Source organism: Mus musculus, chromosome 19 (genome assembly GCF_000001635.26).
Source record: "Mus musculus strain C57BL/6J chromosome 19, GRCm38.p6 C57BL/6J".
Lineage (NCBI taxonomy): Eukaryota > Metazoa > Chordata > Mammalia > Rodentia > Muridae > Mus > Mus musculus.
In genome coordinates, this window is record NC_000085.6 from 28,936,091 (window position 1) to 28,960,733 (window position 24,643).

Genomic DNA, 24,643 nt, shown 5'->3' on the forward strand with positions numbered 1-24,643 from the left:
GTGGGGTATTGGGCTATACACAGACTTGGGACATTGTCTATGTGACTACAAGCCATGCTTCTCCTGTGGGGGCTGTGGGGGCTTTCGGGGCGGTAACTTCGACAGGAGCCTTGAGTCCAGGAGACATGAGGGAACTCCTTCCATCCCATGTAGGTGAATTATCACCATTGAGTTTCTCCGGAGTTCAGACCTCAGCTTGACTGGAGACTAGACTGTATAGCCCAATGACCCACAGTTTGTGAGCCCCTAGAAAGTAGAGCTGTGTCGTGATCATTGCAAATAGCTGCCCAAGAAGTTCATAAGTATTTTAGTGTCAGAAAATCCTGTTGTACTAATTCTGGTAGTTAGGAAGGTATATCTTAACAGAGCACACAGACAGAGCCTTGGCTATCCTAGTTCTGGCAGCAGAGGAGCAGTGACTGGAGGCAGGTGGGCCTTTGATCATCAAAGTCATCTTCCCGATTTAAAGCAGGAACACTGCTGAGAGCACTCGTCACTTAAGGCCACATCCGGAGGTCACCACCAGTTCCCATGCTCTAGGTCTCTGCATGCTGAACAATGCCCCTCACTGTCACCCTTGGAAAAGCACAAATCAGAAGGGGAAGAGACTAGACCCTGGACAGGATAACTGTGACTCTCTGACCATCTGAGCCTGGCAAACCTGGTGTTTTCCAATCTGCTGTACCACTTTCTAATACAGTGAATAATTAACCATACATTATTAGCTTATTAAAATGTTTGATATAGTTTCCTTACATAGTTTAACATTTTAATATAGTTGTGCTATCATTTCTGGAAAAAAAACCTAAAAAATTGATTGTTATTTTCTTATACTACCTTAAACTCAAGTATAATTCCTATTAAATTTCAAGGGCCATTCGGAGACTGTTTAATGTGGGCCCCTCTGTGTGCAGCAATTGTGTTTCTGGGGAAGGGAATGTCTAATGCCCATCACTAACAATGCAGAGAAGAGCTGACCTGCATAAGCTTCTTTCAAAGCAGCTGTCTGATTTTTTTCAGGGCCCCTTCCATGGAGTGAAGGTAACTGACCCCTCTGTGCTGCTCTGCCCGAGTGCCAATCTACCCAAAACATAGGGCTTTGGCTCATCCTGGCAGACTCGGGCAAGCTAAATATGTAGTCATCATATTTGAGATGCTGACTGGCAAACATAGATCTCCGCTTCAGCTCTCTAGACAGACTCCTATGCAAATGTTTTTACTACTTGCAGTCATGTAAACAAACCAAGAAGCTAACCCTATGCAAATTAAATATGCACATTAATGGTGTTTATTATTGACTAGTGGAACACAAATGATTTCCCCACTCCTTTCTGTTGGTGTATGGCTTCTAAAATGTCTAGCAAACATTCTGATATTGTAAAACTAAAAACTTCAGTTCTAAAAAACTATGACAGAGTAGATAAATATTGTTAGTTTTTTGCGAACTGTTTATACCAAGCATCCGATTTTGTTTTGTGTTTGGGGTGTATGTGCATGCGCGAGTGTGCGTGTGTGTGCGTGCACATGCAGCAAAGGAAAGATGATGTTGGGTGTCCTCTATCACGCTCTACCTTATTCCCTTTGAGACAGGTTCTCTCACTGAATCTGAAGTTCATCTTCATTTACTTGTTTGTTTAGTGGGCTAGTCTCTGCCTTCAACCCAACCCACCACCAGTGAGACCACATCTGACATTTTTTCTATTGGTGCTAGGGTTCTGAACTCAGGACCTCAAACTTGTGCAGCAAATGTGCACTTTTATCCACTGGGCCATCTCTCTAGCCTGTTTTTCTTTTCTTTTCTTTTCTTTCTGATGTTGTTGCTGTTGCTGTTGTTGGCAATGCCAGTTCAGTTTGACTTTTCTTTTTGATAGCACTGGGGACTGAATCTAGAGTCCCATGAATGCTAGATAAATACTCTTATCCCTGAGCTATACCACTAAGCCTACACCGGGTATCCTCAAACACTTTTTCCCAAGGAAAGAGTAGAGGCTAATGGTATGTATGCTGTGTGCAGGTTTGAAAAGGGATAGTCACATTCACTAACTGAATATTACAGCAAAACTAACTGAGGGAGTATTCAGGCTTTCTTCCTGACAGAGCCTGAGACTCTTCGGGCAAGGGAATAGATACTGACTGCTGACCTTTCTTGGAGAAGAGGTTGATTCAGAGGGCTGGGAGGTCTGGAGAGTTGTGAGGTGGTAACTGAAGTTTCTGTGTGCAAACTGGCATCTCCTTGGTGACTGAGCGAGGGCTTTCTGGACTCACTTGAATCTACAGGTGGTGGTGGCTGGCTCTTTAAGACAATCCGCTCATCTGGCTCTCGGATAACCTGAGTGACAATATGCATCATTATTTTTCACTTGTAGTTTGGGTTTTGATTTGCCTAATAATTGCTGGGGGCAGGCTAGAACAAGAGAGAAACTGAGGTAAGATAACAATACGTGGCCAGGGACCTCCTGTAAATAAAAGGGGGCAATGGTCCATCCAGAGGGTCAGGAGTCCAGGCCAGGGGTACCCAGCCAAAGGGAATGTTAACAAGGAAAACCTGAACTTGCACTTGGAACTTTGATTTCTGAGGACACGGACTGTGGTTCCGGGAAAGATCTGATTTTTAAACAAAGTGTATCTGTACTGTACATATTCAATGCAGCATATACTTAATGTCTTCTTCATACACCCCTTTCAGCTTTTAGCACACAAGCTCACAGCTTAGCAAATGGATTAAGCCTGGGGCCACATTTACCACCTCACTGTACAGAGGTATCTGGTTGGAGAAAAGCAACATGAGTCGCTGGCGGTAAAGTAAGAATCACCCTATATAAACCCCGGTAGTGGGTGACACAAATGGAAGAAGGGGAGCAAGCCAGTGAACCCCACAGTGGAGCAGGCAGTGGAGCCTGAGGACCAGTCTGTATAAACCCTACGTCCGCTATGCTGCCCTGACGTGAACACCGCAGCTACAGACGAATCCTCCCCACTAACTGTGTGGGGCCTGACACAGATGCTGGAAATAAAACATCTACAGATGCTGCTGATACACGTACCTTTATGTTCGCCTCCAGGCTGTCAAGAGAAGATGCTAGAAGAAAGAGGAATAGGGTGAGGAACTCATTATCATCAGCTAGCTCTAAAACTGCTGACACATTCATCCCATAGCAGAAACAAGAGTTTAGACCATAATTGGACAGCAAAAGAACTAAAGTGCTCCCTTGTAAGTTCCGAGATACAACCGAGTCTCCCCTGCACTTCTATAGGGCCTTTCTGTCTTCCTGGGGTCCACAGTCTAGCTGTTATTTTCAGCGACAGTACAGCTGGAAAGGGGTTAAGGGACAAACAAGCCATGGATCAGAAGTTCAAGAGTCTTACACAGCCTTAAAGAAAGAAAACATATTTGCCCAGATGTGCAGAGCTTTGAAGAAGGCAATATGAGTCTGATATAAAGTTCCTGTGCTCTGCCTCATCAGTCCTTGCTGGTTTCTGGCTCTTGAGGATTCTTGTCCAAGGTAAAGGTGAATATAAAGTCGAGCCAATGGATACATATGAAGCACAATGTACCTAAACCACAAATCACTGCCATTACCCTAAAAGTATGAGAGATAAGCAGACCTCACACTCGTGAGCGGCAAGAATGATTAGAAAATAAAGTAATAAATAAGGTAATAAAGCCTAACCTGTATGAGACCCTAGTTCCAAAACAAAGCCAAATATTGCAGTACTAAATATTTTATTATTCTAAAAATAATAAACACACATGGAGAAAAACAAAAAGCAAGTAGATTTCCCTCCTCCCCCCAGGTTTAACGACATTCTTTGAACTCCTGGTTCACCCTATAGCAGCAATAGTAATAAGAAAGAAATAAGAAGAGATTTTTAAAGCCTGACGTGTTTTCTGCCTGAGCACTCGCATCTCTGTGTATGCACACAGCCCCGGAAACCCTCCACCCTAAGCTGGGCTAGGAATCAGCAAAGTCCCTTGCAGCTAAAGGTACAAAACTAGCCTGAGGCGTAGGAACTCCTTGGGGACTCCCCTGCATGGTGAGCTTAGAACTCATCAACATCTGGTCGGCTTTTGACCTCTGTTTCTCAAAGGGCAAGCCATAACCCAACAGTGTGAGGACCAGCCAGAAGCTTGTGAGAAAAGGACTCAGAGGCCTCACATCAACACAGAATCAAGAGCTGCAGTTTGGAGGCATGGCTTTCTTCTCCCACAGGCCTGGAGATGACCCAAACGCAGATAGCTTGGCAAGCCACAGGGATTCCAGAATCTAATTCCAGAGATCTGACTGTATGCAGGTTGTAGCTCTGCTGAGGGCTTGATGTGTGACTTGCACTGACATGGTAACCTCTGCAAACCCCTCTCCTGCCAGGCAAAGACCAGGACAAGCATGGCGAATGGGCGCCATCAGATGCAAGTCAGCATCAAGCTCGACCCTCTCTTCTAGGAAAGGACATTTGCCGCTGCTTGCATTCAGTGTAACAGGAAGGATGGCACCGCTTTTACAGGCTGCACCAGTGACCTTCAGTGGCAGGGCTTAAATTAACTCTCAGATGGGAGGAAGCACTTCCCCTCTCAGCCCCACACTCTGTCAGTGCTCAGCTGGGATCTGTCACTCTGCACTCAGAACACTGGCCTGAGTTAGCATAAAACCCTCTACAGTCCCTTAAAGGCACAAACCATTAAGCCTAACACAGGGAATGCCAGTGTGAGAACATGGCAAATCAGTCCTACCAGGAGGTAACAGAGGGGACCATCACTAGCCCTGTCGAGACTTAGAACTCCGGGCAAGCTGCTATGCCCTTTACTAGGGACAGAATCACACATTCCAATCACTGTCTATCAGTGTGTAGTCTAGAGACCTCAGTGGGGGACAGGGGTCCCTTCAAGACCTTTTACAAAACCTCCCAATTAAAGCTTGCATTCATAATTACACTAAGACATGATTTATTCCTCTCAGTCTTATCCTCCCATAGTCTAACAAAAAGCCACCACAACACATCATAACATAACTGGTCTAATGGTTAGTAACTTCTCTGCTGGTGTACTACATCTTGTAATTACTCAACTCCAATTTCAAACATGCTAAATGTCGATAGCCATCATCCACACCAACCGAAGCTCTTTTAAAGTCCCCAGTATCATTTACAAATGCATAAGATCCTGAAATCCACAGCACTAAAGACAGTTAGCTACCTTAGTCTAACTGCTTCAGAGAGCTGGCTCCCCCCTCACTAACACAGAATCTGGTCAGCGAGTGTCGTGAGTCTCTTGTTCCTTCCCCTCAGAAAGAAACAGCAAAACAAATATATTCGCTAACTGTTAGAGCTGCCTGTGTAGAGTTTACAGGAGGGCAAGCTGCGGTCTGCTTTGCCAGCCTAGCCAGGGGCTGTAGCCACATGTGGTTAGTCACACCCTCCAGCTCTGTCCCCTTCAAGTATCCAGGGACAACTTGAAAACAAACTGCTTCTTAGTTCTTCTGCCCCACATGAATGCCATAGCTAGAAAGACCTTGAGAATCAAGCCCACAGCTTCCAGAGTGACCTGGAGTTCCTCAGAGGGAAAGAGGCTTAGTGGAATGCAATGGTGCTCACTGGGGAATGTGAGTAACAAGAAACTCAAATACCTCTTTTCTTCGAAAGATCAAAGTTTATTAACTTAGGTTTTCTTCTGGACTTCTTCGAACAGTGCTCCAAATTATTTTCACCAAATGGGTTCCCACTGTCCACCTGAAAGTGAAGGAAGCACCAAGTTTCATCACCTACAGTCTCTTGGATCACTGTCTTATTACCCATGATGCCTTTCCACCTCGGTCAAAGAGAGTCTTGAAAAATAATCTAATTCGCAGTCTCCACGTATGTTACATTTACTCCACAGAAGAAACTGTCCACCATCTCCACGGAGGCTAGATATGAGGGCGTGTCAACGGTGAGCAAAGAGAACTGAAGCTAGACACAAGACACGTTCTCAGAACTGGTAATGATGAAAAGACAGTGCCCAAAGTTTCTGCCTCCTGCATGCTGTGACTACAGGTGTGAGCCACCAATCCAGCCTGGAGTCCTTTGAACTGGACAGAGTATTCCAGAAATCAAGAGATTGGCTAGATTCCCTTCCAGTCTGCTGTCTAGATTCTTTTAAAACACAATAGCACTAACTACTCTCTTACTTAAAGTGACAGACCACATTTTCCTAAAACAAAATTGGTAAACACAATCTGCGAAAGCAGATCAAAATACTTCAAAAGGAGATTCCTCTGCGGCATAAAGCTAGACTTTGAAGGTTTTGTTTATTTTATTGGTGAGGCAGTCTACAATGCTAATTTTTATTGTTATGTCAAGAAATAGACTGAAATTTTCTAATTTAAAGTTTTTAAACGTGTATGAGTGTTTTGTTTGCATGTATGTCTATGTACCACATGTGTATTGGTGCCCAAAGAAGCCAGAAGAAGATATCAGATGCCCTGGAACGGGAGTTATAAACAGGAGCTGCTCTGCGGATGCCGGGAATAGAATCTGGGTCCTCAGGACCAACAGTCAATGCTCTTAACTGCTGAGCCACCTCTTCAGACCCAAGTTCTTAAGCTTTAATGTCTCACATATGACCAGGAAATCTAAGTAATCAAGTATACAAAATGACCTGTAAACAAGTAAACATATCATGAAAATGTCAAGTTTTCATTCCCTAAGACATCTAGCCAATTTTTTGAAGATTAATTTATCCACAGTGTTGGGGACTGCATTTTATAGCCATTTATATGGAATAGAATAAGCTACATTGTCAAAAAAGATGCAAGCTATTAGCACTTCTATGGGGCCATGTTTAATGGCAGGTTGCTACATCCTTACCAAGGCCACCATAAAGAAACCAGCCATACAATAATTCTGTGTTTATGAAGAGTCCTTATTTGTAAATTAGCCGGTCCATATTTTCTAGCCAGAAAGCTCAATCTACCTACAAGCAAGCTACATTCAACATCTCATCAGCACCTTGGCTGAGACAAACCCTAACTCACAGCCTCTATCAGATGGACAGTCATCCTTCCTAGAAATTTTAAGTCAAGATGTTCATTTAGCATTTTATCAATTGCAAATATTCTGAAGATAATAATTGCAATTTGTGATGGAGATCACCAAGAATAACAAAAAATATTAACTCGAATGTATCTATATAACAGTATAATTATAGCTTTGTGGAAAACAAAGGCTATGTATACAAAAACTGAAGAAAAGGAATCAAATTAATGATCTGTGGCTGGTGTTTGTGTGTGTGTGTATGTTTGTGAGTATGTTATGTCTGTGTGTATGTTTGTGTGTGTGTGTGTGTGTGTGTGTGTGTGTGTGTGTGTGTGTGTGTGTATGAAACTCAGTAGCTCAAATTTTCCTAGACATACTATGTAGCCCAAGCTATAGCTTCAAACTCATGGTGGTTCTCCTGCCTCAGCCTCCAAAGTGCAGAGATCAGAAGGGCACATCACCACACCTGACTTTAGATTTTCTTTTTATTACATTGATGAGCCAATGTGTAAACTCATCTTGGATGTCTCTATTTTATAATACAGTAATCAAAAGCAATCTTTTAAGACAACGAAGATTACAGTGACTAGTGATAGCCACTGTTACTGGTGACTGAGGCTCAGAGTTTCTGAGGCCAGTCACTGCTTCCTTCACACCTCCCATGCTGAAATCCTGTCCCTGTTCAACATTTGGCTACTGAGCACCCATCTCATTGAGAAAGTGAAAAGTGTTTCTTATAACTGGATGGAGCTTCAGTTTCAATGGATGTACTGTATCAGCCAGCCTTGGGCTGACATCTTCAGTTCCCGGCAGCTCCCACTCTTCTGAGTACTGCTGAGCTATCATCTACATTCGTCATACTCTATTAATAATGTTCAAAATTTAAAAATGGGCTGATTGACATTTACTGAGCAAGTTCTCTCTGAAATGCCTTCACAGGCACTTCCTAACAACAACACTGGAAAATGAACATAATTTAATGGCAGTTATTATTCATTTGACTTCTCTCTCTTCAGTTACTACTGCCCACTTGTTTGCACGGCTCAACAATTCTTTCTCCCACTCCTCTCCACATCCTCATGCAGGAAGTTACTCTGACAAAAATTAAATTTACTTTAAGCTCACATGTCTAACCACAAATGGAGGTTTCCTTTCTCCCGGGAACTTGAAGCTTTTCCCATGGTTGCGTTGAGTCGGCCGATGGAGATGAAGACGTTGAGGGGAGGGTAACCGGGACTGTGTCCCTTTGGGGAGTTGGTCAGAATCTTTTTCCTTTGGCTTCTTTTTCCTGTTAGTTGCCTGGACTCTCTGTCCGTGAGATTTTGAGACAGATCTTTCCAATCTACACCTTTCTTCCTGAGAGCAGAAAGCAAACAAACAAATAACAAACAAAGAAAGATTTGCTGTTCTGCTTCGTTTTGTTTCCCAGTGTTGGGAATCAAGCCTAAGGCTTTTGGGAAGGGGGGAAGGCACTCTACCTAGGAGCTATACCTCCAGTCAAAAATATCCTTTTGATTAAAAAACAAAGAAAATTCAGTCAGGACTATAACTGTCATTAGTTGAACATTTAAAAACTAAGGGGGCCTGGAGAGATGGCTCAGAGTTTAAGAGCACTGACTGTTCTTCCAGAGGTCCTGAGTTCAATTCCCAGCAACTACATGGTGACTCACAGCCATCTGTAATGGGATCTGATGACCTCTTCTGCTGTGTCTGAAGACAGCTACAATATATTCATATAAATAAAATAAATAAATCTATTAAAAAATAAAAACTAAGATAGAAGACTGCTCCAAATTTATAAAACAAACCTTTAAAGAAGGGTATTTCTCTATTAATCTACCATTTAGCTTAACTTAATTAGTACGGGTAACTGTCTAAAATCAAATGTTTTAAATAATAACAGGGAAGTTTATTTGTATTAGGGAAATTTTTGAAAAAGGCAGATAGAAACCAACATCCCCCAAGCACAGGCAGACAATAGACCCGGAGAAATGTGGGAGGCGCATGCATATACATGGATCCATTCATTTCACTTAAAAGCAATCAAGCATTGCTGTGCATACAGCAATGAAAGCATTTCTAATAGCTGTTTAGAGTCAGGGTCTCACCATGTAGCCCAGACTTGCCCTTCAACCTGTAAGCAAGTTTCCACCTTGGCTTCCCAAGTGCTAGGATCATAGGTATGTGTCACCCTGACTGGCTTAAAATGGTTTCAAAAATTAAAGCTAGCTGTCATGGTGAATCAGCAAGCACCTGCATTGAAACCCCACCTTAACCCAGATCAAGGACTCTGTTAGGCTCCTTTTTATTCTCCCAGCCGTTCTGTCTGGTGTGTCTGTGATGTGGGAGGTGGGGAGTGGGGGGGGGGTACTAGTAGTCTCATATTCTGGTTTTGACATTGTCACTTAACCATCAGCCTCCACTTGAACATCACCATTCTGAACACACAGCAAACATACACTAATGTGACGGCCTAAGCAAATGGTCTGATCACAGAAAACAAACTGAGCACAAACTACCCAGGTTATTGTATGTTCAGTTCCATTTAAATTTAGCTGACTTCAGATTAACAGCCTTTAAATTGGGGTGGGGCTACAGCGGAGTGGGGTGGGCTCCTGTCATTTCTATCATAGCCCTCTTTATTATACTTACACAAATGAATCTGTTTTTACACGGGAACACACATTCTAGGATGGCTGTCCTTGTAGAAAACTCTATTTTGGGAGCAATGCCCTAAAAATAAGGCAGCATAAAGAGAAGCAAATAAAATTACTGGAAACAATTCGCTTGCCCATCTCATCTCCACCGGAAAGCTGCCAAGAACCCAAGTGTCCTGTAGTCAGCATACTCTGAATACATTTAAAAAAAAAAAAAAGAAGAAGAAAATAAATCAAAAGCTAAACCAGCAGTTCTTGGCCTGTGGGTTAAGGTGTCGCATATCAGATATTTACAGAGTGATTCATAACAGTAGCAAAGTTGCTGTTATGAAGGAACAATGAAATAATAGGAGAGTTGGGAACCACTGGGCTAAACACCTATATAACGTATACTCTATACTGAGCGGAGGTTTAAGTCAACGGAACATACTCCTAACACAGGCCTGTGAAGTGGGTTCTAATACAATGTTCACTTGGGCGAGAGTGATCCTGGACATGGGCTAGCAGTGGCAGAGCTGGTCATTGAGGACATCTGGGTAGCAGTGTCTATGCTATTAGCTACTCTAGCTAAAAGAGGGTCTTCTTCCCTATCTGCTGGCCTTGGCAAGCTTATATAAAGCATTTATATTCATCAGACCTATTCTTAGCTACTAGATGTCTATTTTGGTGTGGTGCTTTATCATCTCGATGACTGATGAGATTTAAAATGAGATAAAACAACAATGTATAGAAATACAGAGGAAAGAAAAAAAAAAAGCTGGGTGGAGGTTGTGCATGCCTTTAATCCCGGCACTTGGGAGACAGAGGCAGGCGCATCTGTGACTTCAAGAGGCACCTGGGTACAGAGCAAATTCTAGGACAGCCAAGACTACACAGGGAAACCCTGTTGCTAAAAACCAAAAAGAAAAAGAAAAAAAAAGAAAGGAAGAAAGAGAAAAAAAGAAAGGAAGAGAAAAACCTAATTGTTACTGAACTGAGAAGAGAGAGTAGGCAGGTGAAGGGTTTGCCTGGCTATACAATTCATTCACCCTCATTTCATTTTCTACAGTAGTAATAAAAACCAGAAGCAGTACACTGAAAAATATCTAAGAGATGTTTACAGCTAAGAACATAAAGCCGATGCACAAGAATTCCTGCTCTGCCACCCACCAGCTCCGTGAGCCCAGGGAACATTCCTGAAGTACAGCACACCCCCCTCCACTGGAGGGGGAAACAGCTGTCCCTTCCTGGATGACAGGTGACAGAACAAGATATGCCATGCCGTGAGCTCGGCATGCACCAGGCATGAGCATCAACTGTTCCTGGAGCTTTGGCAATGGCTTTGACTTTGATTTGTGAAATGTTTCAGAGGAACTGGATCTCTCTATCTTTTTTTTTTTTTTTTTGTAACAAATTGTTGATGGAGTTTGATGAAGCCAATTACAGGAACTGATATTTTTTCATCTGCTGCATGAGGGTTCTCTGATGCATGTTAAAGCCAGCACCTCCATTTATAAATAACTACAAATGCAATTTCTTACAGGTTAGTCTTTCTATTCATGCCCAGAGCACTCACCACATGACACTTGGGGACAAAAATAAGTGTTTCCCCTTGTCTGAAGGTGGCTTTTATTTAACTGGGAATTTGAGGAAGACAAAATTAGTCCAAGGGTTTCCTCAGGCTGGCTCTCCTGAACTTTTATTCCCTGTGACATTCTGAAGGGCAGCATGCCAATAACTTGAAGCAATAAAGGCGAGCATATCATAGGAACCCCTGGCTTAAGTGACACATGAAGATGACGCTGGAGAAAGAAAAAAGTCATTTCCTGACTATTTGCCAAACCCTGAAAGATAACAGGGAGGGCTTAAAGTTACAGGCATTTGGAATTCTGATTAGGACAAGGTTTGATGCCTATGTTTGGAGTATCAGTCTCCAGAAGCAATTGCAGGCATTGAGGTTCTTCTGATCATAGTCTGAACAGCCCAGGGATAGAGTGGGACAGGGACCCCTCACCACATGATCACAGTAGGAAAGCATAGTGCAGAAGTGGAAAGCTTAAGTAGTAATTGTACTTTTTATAATCCCCAAAGATGTGGCTCTTTAAGTGGATGTCATCCAAGAGCATAAAATTCCACTTAAAAAGAAGTGGTTGTTTCAAAGATAGAAATCATAGACCATAAAATCAAAATGACTGTGTTGAATTTGAGATCGAATAAATGCCTCCAAACAGATTATCAGTTGACTATATGCTGCCCCATGCCTGGTTCCCCAGTGATTCCAGCCTCTAACAGTTCTCCTCCAATAAAAGAACAGAGTATCAGCTTTGTCTAATTTGAAAATTGTTAGGAAGAGAGTGATTAAAAATGTAGGTTACCTGGAGGTGATGGCACACATTTTTAATCCCAGTGCTTGGGAGGTGCAGGTAAGTGGATCTCTGTGAGTTTGGGGCCAGCCTGGTCTACAGAGCTAGCTCCAGAATAGCCAAGGCTACACATTCTTAAAAACTGTGGAATGTTGAAGGCATAAAACAAATGTAAGATAATATTATTGCTGTTGTTACTCTAATTACCGATAACAGCTATGACCAAACGAATCTTCCTGTCAATCTGCAATAAATAAGAGGAGCGTTCTAGGACATCATGTGACAACTGGTTAGGTGAATGATACAGCTTAGTTAGATAATAAAACTCTCAGCTCTTAGATCAATCATAGAAATCAGTATGGCTTGGCATCATGATCTGGGCATCTGACCATGGGCAGAAATAGAACGGAGGAAACTAAGCAAGAAAAGCTACCTGCCCAAGGCCAACCCTGTCAGGAATGAAATGTTCACTCTCCAAGAACTTTTCTTCCTGTAGAAGCCCCTGTGGGAGGGTCACTCACTGGAAACCAAATAGCTGTCTTCATGAGCACCTCCCTCTGCATGCCAAGGTGTGAGGACGCCAGCCTGGGCTCAGGGAACAGGAAATCTCGGGTGTTTTTTTCATAGTAGGCCAACTCTTCCCATGCTAGAACGAAAGGATAGAGGGCATGAGTAAATGTCTTCTACACCTCTCGAGTTTAAGAAAACAGATGCTCAGATGGTGTGCTAGCTAGCTTCTATCAACTTGACACAATCTATAGTCACCTCGGAGGAGGGACCCTCCATTGAGAAAATACCTTGAGATCATGCTATGATAGGCTGTACTCTCAAACTATGAGCCCAAATAAACCCTTCATTCCTGAGGTTGCTTATGTCAGAATATTTTGTCAAAGAAACAAGAAAAGCAACGAAGACAGAATATTGCTACCAGGAGTGGGATGGTTGCTACCATAAACTTGATTATGTGATTCTTGGGGTTATAAAACTAGTTTGAAGGATAAATGTAGAAGAGTTTGGAACTTTGGACTGGAACCTCTTTGGTACTATAAGCATAGCCTATAGGACCATTCTAGTGAAAGCTTTGAAGCCAAAAGTGCTGAAAGAAAGGCAAAGAGTGGAGGCCCAACCCATGAAGTTCCAGACAGCAACAAGGCCTTGATCAGGAACTGGAAGATGACCATCCATGTGGTAATTTAAGCAAGACTCTTCTTTCATTCCACACTTACCCTGAGAACTTGGGTGAATTTTAATTTAAAGGTAGTAGACTAATTTTGTAGAGGAAATGTCAAGACAGGAGAAGATTCGGGTGGTTGGTAAGAAAGCACTCATAATCCCTAAAGGAATGACTGTCACTGCATTGCAGGAACCTTCTGCACTGCATTGGGACAACAGGCAGGGTGCCTTAAGCTCAAAAGTCCACCCCCTGGAAGATTTGTCCTATAAAGGTTCAAATGTAATTGAAGGGAGAAAGCTGGAAGTGAAAAAGGTCCCCTTCTCCTTGAAGGCACCTGACTAGGGAAGTGCTTCCCAGGTGGTGACATTTAAGTTGACAGAGCTATAGTCCAAGGGAGGCACGCTTCACCTTGAGCTGGCAATGATACTTGGAAATGTCATCTGCATGCTACTGGTTCTTGAGTAGTGACAGATGCAAGACTGAAGGTGTCATGAAATCCTACTCCACACTTTCGGGGAACAGCTGAGACCAGTAAAGGTGTGACTGGGTCAGAGTCCCTTGCAAGGACTGTGTCAAGCTCTGGAGGTGACGCTGTAAAATGTGAAGACTAGGTTCTAACGCAAAGCCCAAGGTGCTGGAGCAGCCATGACTGTAAGGCATCTATTAAACCAAGGGTCATTGTGGGCATGGAGTAGAATAAAATAAACAGAAAAAGTGTATGTAACACAGGTTGCCCATCTGGAGGGATGGGGCTATCTAAGCCCTGTGGAGCACAGTCAATTTCATCATGAGCCCTGATGCTGGACATGGAGCTGCCATGCTGGTTGGTCTCTGCTTGATCATTCCTTCCCATACTCTGATCCCTCTACTTTTAAAATGGGGATGATAATTGGGGCCATCCTATGTTGGAACTGCACAGCTTGTTTTCTATTTTATAGGGACTCATAGTTAGGAGATTGCCTTGAGTCTCAGACAGTATTTGGACTATTAAAGACAAAAGGAACGTTGGAAGGCAGATTGTGTTTTGCATTGTGAGATGAACTTGAGGCTTTGGAGAGAAGGGATGGGAGATTATGATTCAAAGCAACATGTTGGGGTGCGTTTGGAGAGATTCTGTGGTTAAGAAAGCTTCCTACTTTCTAGAGGACTCCATATTAGTTTCCAGCACTTGTCAGGAGTCTCACAACTGCGCACCACCCCAGCTCAAAAAGGATAGGAGCATCTACTGGCCTTCACAGGCACCCACACATCCATAGCTTATGTTCACACAGATACATGCACATATGTAAATTAAAATAATAAACTTTTAAAAGTGATGTGTTTGAAGGACTGGAGAGATAGCTCTGTAGTTAAGAGTGCTGGTTGCTCTTCTCTTCCAGAGGTCCTGAGTTCAATTCCCAGCAATCACATGATGGCTCTCAACCATCTATAATGAGGTCCGATGCCCTCTTCTGTTATACAGGCATGCCTGCAGATAAAACACTCATAATCATACAATATACAAACAAACCTTTTTCAAGAGTGTTTGGATAGTAAGTTGACGAGAGTGGAGTTGTGATGGTTAATCTTTATTGTCAACTTAACGAGATAGGATTATCTGGGAGACTGGCATCTGGGCATGCCAGAGAGGTTACTGTCTTCTTTAGGTTAACTGAGTAGTAAGATTTACAGACTGTGGTTGGCACCACTCTCTGGAATAGGATCCTGGTCTATGTAAAAAGGAGAAAGCACATTGGCTATAAGCACTTATTACTCTGTTTCTTGACTATAGATGCAATGTGACCAGCCAACCCTGTGGCTTCCCCTCAGTGTTAGACTATAAGCTTAAATTATAAGCCCCAATGAACCATTCCTTCCTGGGTTGCTTTTGTTAGAGATTTTTATCACAGAAAAGTAACTACCATAATATTGAAATGGGAACTAGTTTAATCGATTAGAAAATCAGAAGGCTCCAAAGTGTCTTAAAGCTGTCTTCCAAGTTTGATTATTTTTTTTTTTTCAGTAACCCAAACAGCAGTCAATGTGGAAATGTCAGCACATGATGAGATGTGACAGTGCCTGGGTAATTAAATAATGAGCACGCTCAGTCTGCCTGATCTCATAGGCCATGTAAAGTGGCTGAAAGCACTCAGAATTCTCAATCAGCTGAAGGCATAGACAATGGCATCATCGGGGAATTCAGTGAACACATTATCCCCACTCATTAAAAAAAAAAGGACTATAAGAAAAGAAAATTCTAGTAACAATACCAGTTTGAGGGCTACCTTGCATTTCTAGCATGCATGACAGTTATCACCATGCTTCTGGGTAGAGTAGCTCATTGCTTCTCCTTGAGACTGAGAGTTTAACACACCCGTCGTGATGCCACGTGGCAAAGCAGGCATTCAAAGCTAGGTCTGCCTGAGGTCTTACTGCCTTCTAGTGACCATTACTAACTAACTGCGGAGGAAAACTGCTCTGAACTTGCTAAAGTGAGAGTATTAAAGCTTACGCCTGAGGAGATTAATAAAAAGATAGCATCGAGCTCACAGTCACATAGTGTCACACTGCTCCCTGTGTCTGTCACTTCTTCACACCTTTATAAACTGAACAACTAGAGGGGTCTTCATTTTCTGGGAGCAAGGTCACTGACTCTAATTCTTCACTACAGTAAGCTCCACGCAGAGCTAAGCATGGCTACTGTATTCCTAACCTACAAGTGTCTGAAGATGCTGTGAAAACTGTCAAACAAGAATATACTATCTACAGCAAAACAAAGAGGTAATGGCCAGCTGGTAAAGGACCAGTCTCCGAGAACCAGCATGGTCCATATGACCCTATGCTTGACTTTATGCAAACTACATTTACTCAGTTAATACCAAAGACCACCGCTGCTGCCACATGCCATGTCCGTGTAATTAACTGATTTATCTACACAGCATCTGATGCTGAGTGAAACTGTTATTTTCGGCAATTTAAACTGAGTGCCACTACTCTCCCAGTCTGAAACTGGAGGGCTGTGAACATAACGCAAGTGCAATAAGACTCCCATCCTACATGGAACTAACTCGTGTGTTATAAACGATATTCATGCTGTTGGCTCGACTATTCAAACAACCACTCTTATAACCTCACAGGTAGATATCTGTGCCACAAGAAAAACACATACAATCCCAGCATTCAACAGGGTCAGACAGGAGGAGCATGGGTTCAAAGCCAGCTGAGGCTTGACTAAAAAAATGTAACATATGTTTCAAAACATATAAAATTCTAGAAAGTAAGTACATGTAATATCCTATGAATAGTATAGATAATTTATTTAGGGGCCATCTGTGTTACCTTAACACTAGGTATATGTGCCAAAACATGATATACTAAGTGTGTTTTTAAAAGTCTGAAAAAACACACAGTAAACTGTCATAGGTATCTATCAGGAATTGTTAATGAGTGGGTTCTACTTACTTTTAGTCTATATAATCATTTGTTAGTTGGAAATTTTTTCAATATATAGATATTGTGTATTTTTAATTAGTACAAAATTAAGTAATACTAAAATAAACATGACCCTATTCTATTAACATAAAATGTAACTTGCCAATTCACAGGGTTATATGTTTAAACATAAAATTGGGTCAAACAAGAAAAAAGTTATGGAAAAAAACTCAATGGCCTGGTTTTTAGTCTGTCCTTTTTTTTTTTTTTTCCCATTCAGTGAGCATTTCTGAATAGCAGGCAGGAGGCAGTGCTCTGGACTGTCTACCAAAACAAGTAATTTTTGAACAGATAGCCTCATAGTGTTTTATTCAAGTACCTAGCTCTAGGTTCACACCATAATTTGTAGATACTGGTATCTAAGTGCCTGTTTAGCCCTAGGTTGACACCGTAACACTAAAATTGTTTAAAGCTAGGGACACCCAGATTCACAGACTAACACTTCCACGCCCGTGTGTTCCCATATTCATCCCACTCATGCAAGGACTCATCTCTGGATTCACACTGTCGTGTCTGAATGGCTGCACCTAGGTTCAAACTAAAACATCTGTGTACATGTTTACAGCAATTATCCCAACACTCACACCACAATATTCGAGCATCTATGTATCGATTCAGACCACAATACTCGAGCACCTATGTATAGATTCAGTCCATAATAGGCAAGTGCCTATTCCTAATTCACACTGTAATATCCAAGTGTCTGTTGCTAGAGTCACATGCAATAATTCAAGAGCTCACACCTATATTCTTAAGAGTGTAGAGTTCTCATCTATTTCCAGGGCTACCTTTGCAAAACCAAAACAAAACAAAACAAAAAACAAACAAACAAACAAACAAAAATACAAGAAGCAAATGCCTAGCTCTGCACCCCTCTCCTGGGCCCCTGGCCTACCCCAGGAATATCCAATTATAGACGGATCTGAGTTCAAGGCCAGCCTGGTCTACAGAGTGAGTTCCAGGACAGCCAGGGCTATACTGAGAAACCCGGTCTTAACTAAAACAAACAAACAAAAAAACCAATGACCATAACCAGAAGGAAAATAAAAACAGAAACAAATCATAATATAGGAAAAATTGAAACTTTTGATGCATCATATCTAAATATAAGGGGTCTTAATGTGATAAAACATTTCTAAACAAATTAATATACAACCCAAAAGTCATAAATTCAAATGATAATGTCCTACTTAGCCAAAAACAGGAGAAACAAGCACGCTCTACTCTGCCTGCTGAGGCAGTATACCACTGGAAATGGTTCAGTCATAAGGAAAACTTAAGTTCTGTCCCCATTCATTCTTTCAAGATGAAAGTGTTAGTTCAGAACTGTGTTTGTTGGCATATTACCTGGAGACACTAGCTGTACTAATTCAAACCTGGTTAGGAAGCCTAAGAAAGAAGAAAATGAGATTTTAATATTTAATTTTAATATTTCAGAGACTTAAATGTTACATTAAAACCACCATATCTTGTTAAGACTACTGGTAATAACAGTTTAGTTGGCCCTCTGTATTCACAAGTTCCCTAAATGGAGATTCTACAATGATCTTTAAACTACCTACAGACAGAAAACATTTAAAAAGTAATTGCATCTGTACTAACATATATATTCCTTTATCATTATTCTCTAGACAAGGCAGAACAACTACTTCATACAAAACTTACAGTATATAATATAGAGATAATCCAAATTATTTGGGACACACACAGAGAGAGACATACATTCGCACATAGGTTATAAGCAAATTCTATATCATTTTACTTATAGTCCTTGAACACCTATGTATTTGGTATGTGCAGAGGTCCTGGAACCATTTTCTCAAGGACACCACAGAACAAGTATAATTTAAAATAAGTGCCATAGCAACAATGAAGCGGGTTTTGATAAAGTGAGGGGGTGGAGCAAGGAAGAGTGAGCTACAACATTTGCATTTTATGTAATATTTTGTCTCTTAAAAGTATGTTAGGGGCTGGAGAGATGGCCGTGTCAAGCAAGCACATTCCTCTTGCAGGGGAAACAAGTTCTCTTCTTAGCTCCCATGTCAGGCAGCTAAAGGGTGCCTGTAACTCCAGACCCAGAGAATCTGATTCCTTCTCTAGCCTTTGTGGGCACCTATGCAAACACATGGCATAAGACACACATAAATAAAATTATGTATATGCACAAAGTACTATAATAGTAATATACTTCTTATTTTAAAGCTTGAAACCCAAGGGCTACTCACCAACACAAAGTTTAGCTTGCCTAAAAAGCATGCTATTTGACTCTACAAATGTGACATAAATATATATTACCATGCTCCTTGAGATTAAAATATGTTTAAAGATGATGTCTAAAACATCCATAAAGACAAGACTAAAACCTAAATCTTAGCCAGGAGGGATAGATGACTCAGCAAGATAAGGCACGTGTCACTCAAGCCCGATGATGTGAATGAAATCTTCAGAACCCACACAAGCAAGAGATAACCACTCACACACACACACACACACACACACACACACACACAGGACAGCTCAAGCAATCCCGAGCAAAAAGCACACTGCTGGAAATATCACAATGCCTGATTCAAGTCATACCACAGAGCTTCAGCAACAAGACCATGGTACCATCAGAAAGGATCATGTCGAACAATACAGTAGAACTGAGTGTCCAGGAACCAGAATATATACTAGAGAATGCAAATTATGCTGGAGAAACTAGAAAACCTCTGATTGAGAATGGGGCTCTATCCTTACCTCTTGTCTATACAAAAACAAAAACCCAAAAAACAATTAGAAAGAGACCAAAGATCTTAACATGAAAGTGAGACTGTAAGGGGAAACACCTTAAGATATAGGGAAAGGGGAAAGTTTCTGGAAACAATGCCAACAGCTCAAGAAGTGATACCAAGAACTGACTTGATTGCCTGAAATCAAGTCTTCTGCATAGCAAGGGAAATAGAAAAGAGCTAAAGAACCGAAGAGAAGTCTGCGCCAGCTATATATCTGGCAAAGGACTAATATCTAAAATGGATAAAGAACTCCCAAAGCTTAATGCCAAAAAATCAAACAACTCAATCAACAAATGTGCTAATGAGAGGATTACACAAGTAAAAGGATAAAACCCAGATTAGCAACCAGTACATGAGAAAGGGCAGGTGTGACGGCATGCCCTTGTAACCAGCACATAAGAGCTGGAGACAGGCAAATCAGGAGTCAAGGCCATCCTCAACTACATAGTGAGTTTGAGGCCAGCCTGACCTATATTAGACCTACTCTCATAAAAATGAAAAATGTTCAACATCTTTAGGTATAAAGAAAATACAGATTAAAACTATATAAATATTCCCTCTCACACCAGTCAAACTAGATATCAAGAAAAGAACAAATGTTGGTAAAAATCTGGGAAAAGGTGGACCATCATACATTACTGGTGGGAAAGTGAATTAGTCCAGTCAATATAGAGGTTTCACATAAAACAAAACAAAACAAAACAAAACAAAACAAAACAAAACAAAACAAAACAAAACGCTGTTCTTAAGCTCTCACCTTTCTTACTCTCATCTCTAGCCCTTCTCCTCTCTCTCCTTTCCTCCCTCTCTCCACATGGCTATGGCCAGCCCTTCTCTTTCTTTTATCTTCCTCCTCCTCCTCCTCCTCCTCCTCCTCCTCCTTTCTCTCTCTCTCTCTCTCTCTCTCTCTCTCTCTCTCTCTCTCTCTCTCTCCAATAAAACCATAGACCAACAACAACAACAAACTAAAAAGGATCATCACTTTTTGGTATCTAGAACTCAAGGCAATATAGTACCAAAATACCAACACCAAAATACTCATATTTACTGCAGCGCCATTCACACAGCCAAGCTAGAGAATCAGTCCAGCTGATACTCAACAGATGAAGAAAGCACACTGTATGCACACAGTGTAGAGTTATTTGTACTGTCTTGGTTACTTTTCTATTGCTGTGATAAGACACCATGACCAAGGCAACTTATGAAAGAAAATGTTTAACTTGCGGCTCACAGTGGCAGAGAGTCAGCGTCTATGACCATCATGTCAGGGAGTATGGTAGCAGGCAGTCAGGCAGGCATGCAGCTAGCAGGCACCATGCTGGAACAGAAGCTGAGAACTCACATCTTGATTGGGAGACACTGGGAATGGCATGGGCTTTTGAAACATCAAAGCTCACCCTCGGTGACACATCTTATCAACAAAGCCATGCCACTGAATCCTTTCCAGGTGGCTTCAACTAACATAGGGACAAATAGTCACTCAAATATATAAGCCTATGGTACCGTTCTTATTCAAACCACCACACCGACATAAAGAAGAATAAATGTGAGTTATAAGCAGTGGAAAATAGGTGTAACTGTACATCACCATATTAAGTGAAAGCCAGACAAATATTAGATATTTTCTTTCATTTAAAAGTCTTAGGATTCTTTATAAAGAAAACCTATAACTCCACTTTAGAGACAGACAAGCCAATTAAAAAGTAAGAAGAAACTATGAATAGGCATTTCTCCAAAGTACACCCCACCCTGTTAGCGATCACAGGCATGCAAAACAATGATGTGAAAGCACTTCATGCTTGCAGGTTTCAACCAATCAAAATGAGAGATAGAAAAGGGGTTGGCTGAAACAGGGGAAAGAGTGAAACCTGCAAACACTGCTGGACCAGTGACTCAGCTGCTCTGGTGAGTAGTGCAGGAGGCTTACAAAGTCATTATGCACATTGTAAGTTACTGTGACCCAGCGGTACTACTTACATGAATGTTTGTATATGTTTCTGTGTGCTCATATATGTGTGTGGGTGTGTTTGTGTGTGTGTGCACATGAGTATATCCAAGAGAATTGAGAACACATTTCCATATAAAAACTTATATGGAAAACACAAATATCTACAACATTATTATCCACCATAGTCTAAAGAGCAGAAGAAACCCATGTGTCCATTAATTGATGACTAGAAAGACAAAATGTGATAAATTCATATAACGGAATGTTAGAGAGTGGGGTATTGGCGAATTCTATAATATAAATGAACTTTAAAACTTTATGCTAAGTGAAAGAAGCCAATCATAGAGGACCGTATACTGTGTAGTCTCCTTCATGTCAGATATGCAAAATAAGCACACCTCTGCTAACTGGGCATGGTGGTACACACTGTAACCTCGGCGCTCAGGAGACAGAGAACGGAGTTCAAGGCTAGCCTGGGCTCTGAGATAGAGAGACGGGCATTTGCATTCAATAGAACAGTAAGTGGGGCATAGGTAGTAACTGTTAACAGGTATAAAGTTTCTTTTGCGGTATTGAAAATGTTCTATCCTTTCATCTCAGCTCCAGACTTTGTCTCCGTAACTCCTTCCATGGGTGTTTTGTTCCCAATTCTAAGAAGGGGCAAAGTGTCCACACTTTGGTCTTCGTTCTTCTTGAGTTTCATGCGTTTCGCAAATTGTTTCTTATATCTTGGGTATTCTAAGTTTCTGGGCTAATATCCACTTATCAGTGAGTACATATCATGTGAGTCCTTTTGTGATTGGGTTACCTCACTCAGGATGATGCCCTCCAGGTCCATCCATTTGCCTAGGAATTTCATAAATTCATTCTTTTTAATAGCTGAATAGTACTCAATTTTGTAAATGTACCAATAATCAGCCTCCAAACGATGACACCATTGCATACACTAGCAAGATTTTGTTGAAAAGACCCTGATATAGCTGTCTCTTGTGAGGCTATGCCGGGGCCTAGCAAACACAGAAGTGGATGCTCACAGTCAGCTATTGGATGGATCACAGGGCCCCCAATGGAGGAGCTAGAGAAAGTACCCAAGGAGCTAAAGGGGTCTGCAACCCTATAGGTGGAACAACAATATGAACTAACCAGTACCCCCCCAGAGCTCATGTCTCTAGCATATGTATCAGAAGATGGCCTAGTTGGCCATCAGTGGAAAGAGAGGCCCATTGGTCGTGCAGACTTTATATGCCTCAGTATAGGGGAATGCCATGGCCAAGAAGTGGGAGTCGATGGGGAGGGGAGTAGGGGGGAGGGTATGGGGGACTTTTGGGATAGCACTGGAAATGTAAATGAAGAAAATGCCTAATTAAAAATAAAGAAAATGTTCTAATCAAATGATCTACTTGATTGTTGCAACAACACCCAGTTAATGTTTATAATAACCAAGAAGAATAATGCCATCCAGAAAAATCATGTCTATACTACAGAATTTTGTTGTGTTTTGTTTTTAAAGACAACGTCTCTTGTAGCCCAAGCTAGCCTCCAGCTTGCTAGATTACCAAGGTTAATCTTGAGCTCCTGACCCTCTTGCCTTCTAAAAGCTGGAGCTAAGAATCCTGTGCCACTACATGTGGTTTCACATCTATACTACGAAGAATGTTTATAACAATTTAAAACGGTGGCTCAGAGAGGTGGTGAGATGACTCAGGGGTAAAGTCACACAGGCCCAAGGACCCGAGTTCTAGCTCAAGATCTCAAAACAGAAGGAGGGAACCAACTCACCAACATTGTCCTCTGTCTCAAGCACACATTGTCCGGTCACACCCATATTCATAGGCACATAATGATAATTGTTATCATCTTATTTATTTATTTTAATTTTGAAATAAGAAATATTTATTGTTATTATTATTTTATTATTATATATTAACCTTTTTTTACAGGTTAATGTGATGACATCTGCCTATAATCCCATTATCCTGACAGTGGAAGGCAGGAGGAGAGAGTTCAAGGCCAGCCTCAACTACATAGCAAGATTATGTCTCTACGAATCAACCAAGCAACATGAACAATAAATAAACCACATGAACTCAATCTCACCATAGAATTTCTCTAAACTTAAATATCGACCAAACACAAATGTCACACTTCAGAAGCAGCAGAGTTCTGTACCTGTGAATTACACAGGAGTCTTTTTTTTTTTCTCCTAAGTACCTACTTTCTAAAAGTTCTGCGACAGCTCCAGGATCTATTGCCTCTTCAAATACCTACAGAGAAAAACAGGGAAAAGAAATGTTCAAAGGTTTACTAAAAGGTATTTCTAGAAACCATACATCATGTTCTTTCATGGGATTAGCATCTATAAAAATCAAGCCATGTGATATTTTAATATTCAAAAGGAATACTTTTAAGAAGCATGTGGTAAAAGTACAACAAATGGCGGAAGCACAGATGAATTAAAATGATCAGAATGGTAAGTGCAAAGATGAATTAAAATGATCGGAATGGTAAGTGCAAAGAAATTTGAGTTAGCTGAATCTATCACATGCTTAGAAATGCCATCAGTTTAACCTACTCCTCAAGCAAACACATCTTGCATCAACGTGGGTCTTGAATGCATAGAAACCTATTCTGCATACAGTAGGTACTCATCAAGTGATAACTAGATGATTCGTCTGTGCATGCAATTGGTTATGCTAAACGAGAAGACAGAGGTTTCACCCATGTGTATCACCAAAGACAAGTAGTGTTGGGAGTGACTTCTATCATCGAATGCAGGAAAAACATTACTATATCACCTTAAATATTGTCAGATCTGTGGGTTTTGTTCTTGAAATAAAAGGTTCTGAGCCAGCGCTGAAAAAGAACGGGACCTTCTGAAAGCAAAGGGTTTTCAGCTGTTCTTCAGTAGTGAATGTTTAAAGTTAAGCATAGTTCAATTTCTGCTTGAGGTTTTAAAGCCAGGTCACCTTTGAGGGCAAAATTGGGCACTGTTTTGTCTACTTGTGTTTACTAAGTAAATTCGGGTAGCATTTATTTTCCTAAACTATTTCAATAATTATATCCTTCCATTTCACACTGTTACCAGTTGGATTGTGTGGCCCTGTCAAAACTTACAGGTTGGCATCTAACTCTAGTCTCTCAGAACATGACCTTATTTCCAAATAGGATCAATATAAATAAATACGCTTAGTTAAACTTCGAATGAGGTCATAACACATGATTGATGCCTTTTTTTAAGTGAGTATTTAAGCATACATTTTTATGTTTTT

At 41.2% G+C, this 24,643-nt stretch overlaps 1 protein-coding gene across 12 annotated transcripts in view; it reads right to left on the bottom strand.

Annotated features, from left to right (window-relative positions):
- Window positions 1–24,643, bottom strand: part of 4430402I18Rik (RIKEN cDNA 4430402I18 gene) — a 50,195-nt gene that overhangs the window by 18,453 nt on the left and 7,099 nt on the right. For 7 of the 12 annotated variants that reach the window (XR_877681.3, XR_001782595.2, XR_001782596.2 and 4 more), the window contains 8 exons: window positions 23,590–23,638; window positions 18,000–18,041; window positions 12,529–12,653; window positions 9,661–9,741; window positions 8,134–8,364; window positions 5,622–5,724; window positions 3,045–3,079; window positions 2,142–2,329 (listed from right to left, as the gene is read on the bottom strand). Coding sequence is in view for 8 of the 12 variants with exons in the window: in NM_001374140.1 (NP_001361069.1) it covers window positions 2,142–2,329; window positions 3,045–3,079; window positions 5,622–5,724; window positions 8,134–8,364; window positions 9,661–9,741; window positions 12,529–12,653; window positions 18,000–18,041; window positions 23,590–23,638 (854 nt within the window). In the remaining 4 variants the exon portion in view is untranslated. Of the gene's footprint in view, window positions 1–2,141; window positions 2,330–3,044; window positions 3,080–5,621; window positions 5,725–8,133; window positions 8,365–9,660; window positions 9,742–12,440; window positions 12,654–17,999; window positions 18,042–23,589; window positions 23,639–24,643 lie in introns of all 12 variants that reach the window. The other 5 variants (NM_001374153.1, NM_001374154.1, XM_011247274.3 and 2 more) reach the window with 2 other exon arrangements.